We start from the raw sequence: 4,635 nt of genomic DNA on the forward strand, positions 1-4,635 counted from the left end.
AGAGCAGGCAGGCACAGGAGAAGCCCACCCAATGGGCCACCCCCCAGCTGGACTCCAGGCAAACCCAGAGAGGCTCTCGCCAGAGTTTTCAGAAATCAGCCTAATTACCAACATAATCAGTCTCCAAAAAAATGGAAAGATGACAAAGCGACTACCCTCTGAGCACTGAAGCCCCCTAAGAGCAGGCAAATGTTATTAGCATGAGCAGCACGGCTCTGGAATTTTAAAACAGAAAGGCAGGAGGGACCCATGGTGGGCGAGAGCTGGAGGGCTTGAAAGGAAGCTGCCTGGTTAGCTTTTCACAGATGCGTCCTGCACCCCACCCCCCTCCATTGACATCCTGTACTATGAACCCAGAGGAGTCAGGAAGCCCTGGGTTCAAATCTCACCTCCGACACCTCTCTCAAACTTAGCGTGTGACCCTGACCAAGTTACTCACTTTCCTCACCTCGTAAAGGGGGATAATGGTGCCATCTTGGTTGGAAGACTCATCGGAGATCACTTGTGCAAGCGCTGTAGAAGTCACTGATTCTTATGCCGGATGATTATCTCATCTTTTCGGATGGAGTTCAGACTGGATCGGCCCATTCCCACAACTCTCAGCCCCTCTAATCTGAGAACGCTTGGTCCAGTCTCTTGTAATCAAGCCCCACGAAAATCAATCTGTCTTTGGACATTCTCTGTTTTGAATTCGAATCCACTCTATATCTGTTTTCTTCTCCAAGTAGAGATCTTTCCTGAGTAAAGTTCATAATGGACAGAGGCAGAATCCGGAGGGGCTTCTCCCAGGTGCCAATGTCCAATGGGGCACTCTTCTTCTCCCTGCCCTGGGCCCATCTGACCCACCTCCAGGGTCCCCTGCCTGGCACACCATTCCCCATCGGACGGTCTAAGATGGGGACCTACGTCACACAAGAAGCCTCAGGATCCAGGGCTATCAGCATCAAAGGCAATGCATGACAGCTGCTCCTGCCCCCGTGCCCATAGTAAATCTGGCCCCGGTCCTCCCCAACCCTCTCCACTGTACTTTCTGGGACGTACATCTATTGCTAACAAACTGCCCTTCTTCCTAGGTCTCCTCCTCCTTTCAGGTGCCTTCCATCTTCTGGGGTTCACCCACTTCCTCCTGAAGACACCCCATCTTTTAGCCTCTCCCCAAGACTGTCTGCTCCTCCTCTCCTCTCCCCTCCCACACAAGACCAGGAGAGGGAAGTGGCAGACGCCCTGCTTCCTACTTTCTATTTCTCATCTTCTCTCTGCTCCTATCACCAAGCAACCACCTTTCCACCACTAGAGTTCATCCCATCCCATAAATATTCTTACTGCTCTCTGTGGGCACCCACGTCACTCTTCCTCCTCGCCCAGGGCCTGGTTCATCGTCTTCTTCAGAGGGGACATAGAGTGCTAAACTTGGGGTCAGGGAGACCTGAATTGGAAGCTGCCCTCCTATACTTACTAGCTGTGTGACTCTAAGCAGGGTCTCGGATTTCTTATCTGTAAAATGGGATCACAATAGCATCTCCCTTCCAAGATTATTATAAGAATCCAGTGAGACAACACATATAACAAGTTTTACAAACCTGATAGCATTATGGCAAGGCTGGCTCTTCTCTTTCTAGTTATCATTATCATTCCCAGCATTCCCCTTCAGATACGGTCAGGTCCCCAACCTCCCCAATCCCCAAGACCTCTGCCTTTGATCCCCTGTCACCACTTCAACTGACCTGACTCGTGGGGCCAGAATTCCCACTTAAAGCTCGGATAATAGAGGATTCTTTTTCCAATTAAAAAAATTCTACTATAACATGATTTACATTTCCTAAGTATATTGGTCAGGAAGTAGCATGACAGTGGACAGAGGGACAGCCTCAAATGTAGAAAGACCCGGATTCAAGTCCTGCCTTCCTTGGCAGGATCATATAAGTTATGTGAAGATCACCTCCTCTTTGGGGATGGGGTTGACCCTGGATGGGGTTGACCATTCCCATACCTCTCAGCCCCTCTCATTTGAGAAGCCCTGGTCCAATTTCTTGTAATCAACCCCAGAAAAGTTGGCCTCTCCTTGGGCATCTGGTCAGATCCCGTGACATCACGGGGCAACAGGCAACTCTCTGGAACTATAAGTTTCAGACAAGTCGATGACCGGTTTTGTGAAGGGGATTTCCACATTGGGAGTTCCAAAAACTGATGAAAGCTCTGAACCTCCCCGCCCCCATCAAAAAAAAAAAGCATATAATGCTAGCCTTTGTCAAATCCCAAGTCTAAGTGGCCGACAAGGCTTCCAAAGGGAAGAGGGATGCTGGCGTTTCGATCTGTCCGCTGGACGGCTCTGAGCTTGCCAGGTCTGCGCAGTGTTCCTCTTTTACTCAATAGAGGTAGCCAGGTTGAGAATAGACCTGACCCGTGCCATCTGGAGGTCCTGGCTCGCGGCTCCTGCCTCTAGACATTCACATGACCCCGGTTCTACGAGGCCAGCATTCTCGTGCGAGCCCACAGGAGTTATAAATACCCCCTTGATCAGCCCTGGCCAGACTACAATGGAGAGATGACAATGGAAATCAGGGCCCCTGCCCAAGATCAGCTTTCCCTCCCGGGAGGAGGCCTCCTGCCCCCATAAACGCCATGGCCACGGACAGGCTGCCAGAGCCACGGAGGGCCACGCTCCGGATCTTTCAGAAGATGGACAGAGACCCCCGGCAGAGGCCTGCCCCTGTGGACCGGTACCACCGAGCCCTGGTCACAGGAGATCTAGGCAGCCTCCAGCCACTGCTGGCCCGGCACCATGGAGATGCCAACGTGGTCTTTGAGATCAGTAAGAATGAGATGGAATGGCGGGTGACGTCTCCGGCCACCTTTGGACTTTCAGGTAACTTGCTCCGGGCAAAGAGCCGCCCTTACGTTGTTCCCAGCTGCTAACGCTGCAGGGGTCTAGGCAGAGGGGGGTCCCAGCTGGCCTTGGGGAGCTGCTGTCAGCATCAGGCATTTCTAACAGGAACCACAGACAGAAACAGAGGAGACAGTGAGCTCCGGCGAACATCTATTTCTTAGCACAGTGAGCTGGCGGCAGAGAGGCTGCCTGATGGGCAGCTCAGCAGCTCAGTGAAGGGAGGGGAGGCTCCTTTTGAATCCTGCCTCAGATACTTGCTGGCTGTGTGATCCTGGAAAGACCTGAGTTCAAATCCAGCCTCAACCATTTACTAGCTCTGTGATCCTAGGCAAGTACTAACTCTCTCTCATCCTCAGTTTGTTCCTCTATAAAAGGGGGAGAGAAACAGCACTTGAGGACCAAATGAGATAAAACTTGTGAAGTACTTTGCAAGCCTTAGAGTGCTATGGAAATGCGAGCTGTATATTTTCAGAAAAATGGCTGTTTTGTAGGTGCAAATTAGTTTCATGTAGATAGGTATAATTTCCATTTAAAATGAGAGTCAAAGAATATTTATTAAGCGCCTATTATGTGCCTGCTACTGTGCCAAGAGCTGTCACACTAAGGCAGTGTGACAGTGGCTAAGGTGGTGGATTTGAAGTCAGGGAAATCTTGGGTTCAAATCCTGCCTAGAACACTTTATCAGCTGGGTCTTTGGCAGAACAGCAGAACACTGGGCTAGAAGATACCTGGGTTCTTAGCCTGCCTCTAGCACTTAATTACAGAATAATCCTGTCCGAGGCACTCTGCCTATCTGAGCCTCAGTTTTCTTATCTATGAAATGGGCTGGTCTAAGGATGAAATGCCATTGGTAAAGGGCTCTGCCCACCTTCAAATAGCTACAAAAAAAAAGTGTGACTGGAGCAGAGCTGAGGTAGACGTTATAGATCCACTGAAAGAAGACAGGACATGAGAGGGGCCATTTGGAAGTGGACTGTGTGACCAGATGTGAAGCAAATGCAGAAAAAAGGAAATTAGGGCAGCTGGGTAGCTCAGTGGATTGAGAGTCAGGCCTAGAGACGGGAGGTCCTAGGTTGAAATCTGGCCTCAGACACTTCCCAGCTGTGTGACCCTGGACAAGTCACTTGACCCCCATTGCCCACCCTTACCACTCTTCCACCTAGGAGCCAATACACAGAAGTTAAGATATAAAAAAAAAGAAAAGAAAAGAAAAAAGGAAATTAGTTGGTGAGAAGGACTGTGTCTGACACACACGGGAATTCTGTCACTCCTTAAACAAATAAACACAAGCTTTCTTTAGGGCACGATAAACCTGCCTGCAATGTGTACTGGCCTGAAATACTAAGAGGGTTGGGAGGAGAAGAGAAGGACCTTCCTCTTAAGAGGCTCGACTCCCCCAGGAAGGGTCTACATGGCCCCTTGAGCTCTAAGCCTCTTTAATGCAAATCCGCGACTCCCCTCATTCCAGTGGTGGCAGCCCCCAGATCATGACTCTGGATGAGATATTCAGCATAGAAGAAGAGACATCCAGAAAGACTGATCTCCTCAGCATCCTCACCCCCATCACAGAGAGAGAGAGACAGACAGACAGACAGACAGACAAAGACAGAGAGACAGAGACAGAGAAAATGGCAGAGACTGAGACAGAGAAACAGAGGCAGGGGAGAGAGACAGAGCTGGAGTGGGGGAGGGAGACAAAGACAGAGAGAGAGAGAGAGAGAGAGAGAGAGAGAGAGAGAGAGAGAGAG

The 4,635-nt window shown here is 50.2% G+C and overlaps 1 protein-coding gene across 1 annotated transcript in view; it reads left to right on the forward strand.

The window, feature by feature from the left end:
* The first annotated feature begins 2,622 nt into the window (after positions 1-2,622).
* The window catches only part of ASB18 (ankyrin repeat and SOCS box containing 18), a 47,256-nt gene continuing 45,243 nt past the window's right edge, over positions 2,623-4,635 (forward strand). The window contains exon 1 of the mRNA XM_044676885.1: positions 2,623-2,866. Coding sequence (XP_044532820.1) covers positions 2,623-2,866 — 244 coding nt within the window. The remainder of the gene's footprint in view (positions 2,867-4,635) is intronic.

Source organism: Gracilinanus agilis, chromosome 4 (genome assembly GCF_016433145.1).
Source record: "Gracilinanus agilis isolate LMUSP501 chromosome 4, AgileGrace, whole genome shotgun sequence".
In the NCBI taxonomy this organism is placed as follows: Eukaryota; Metazoa; Chordata; class Mammalia; order Didelphimorphia; family Didelphidae; genus Gracilinanus; species Gracilinanus agilis.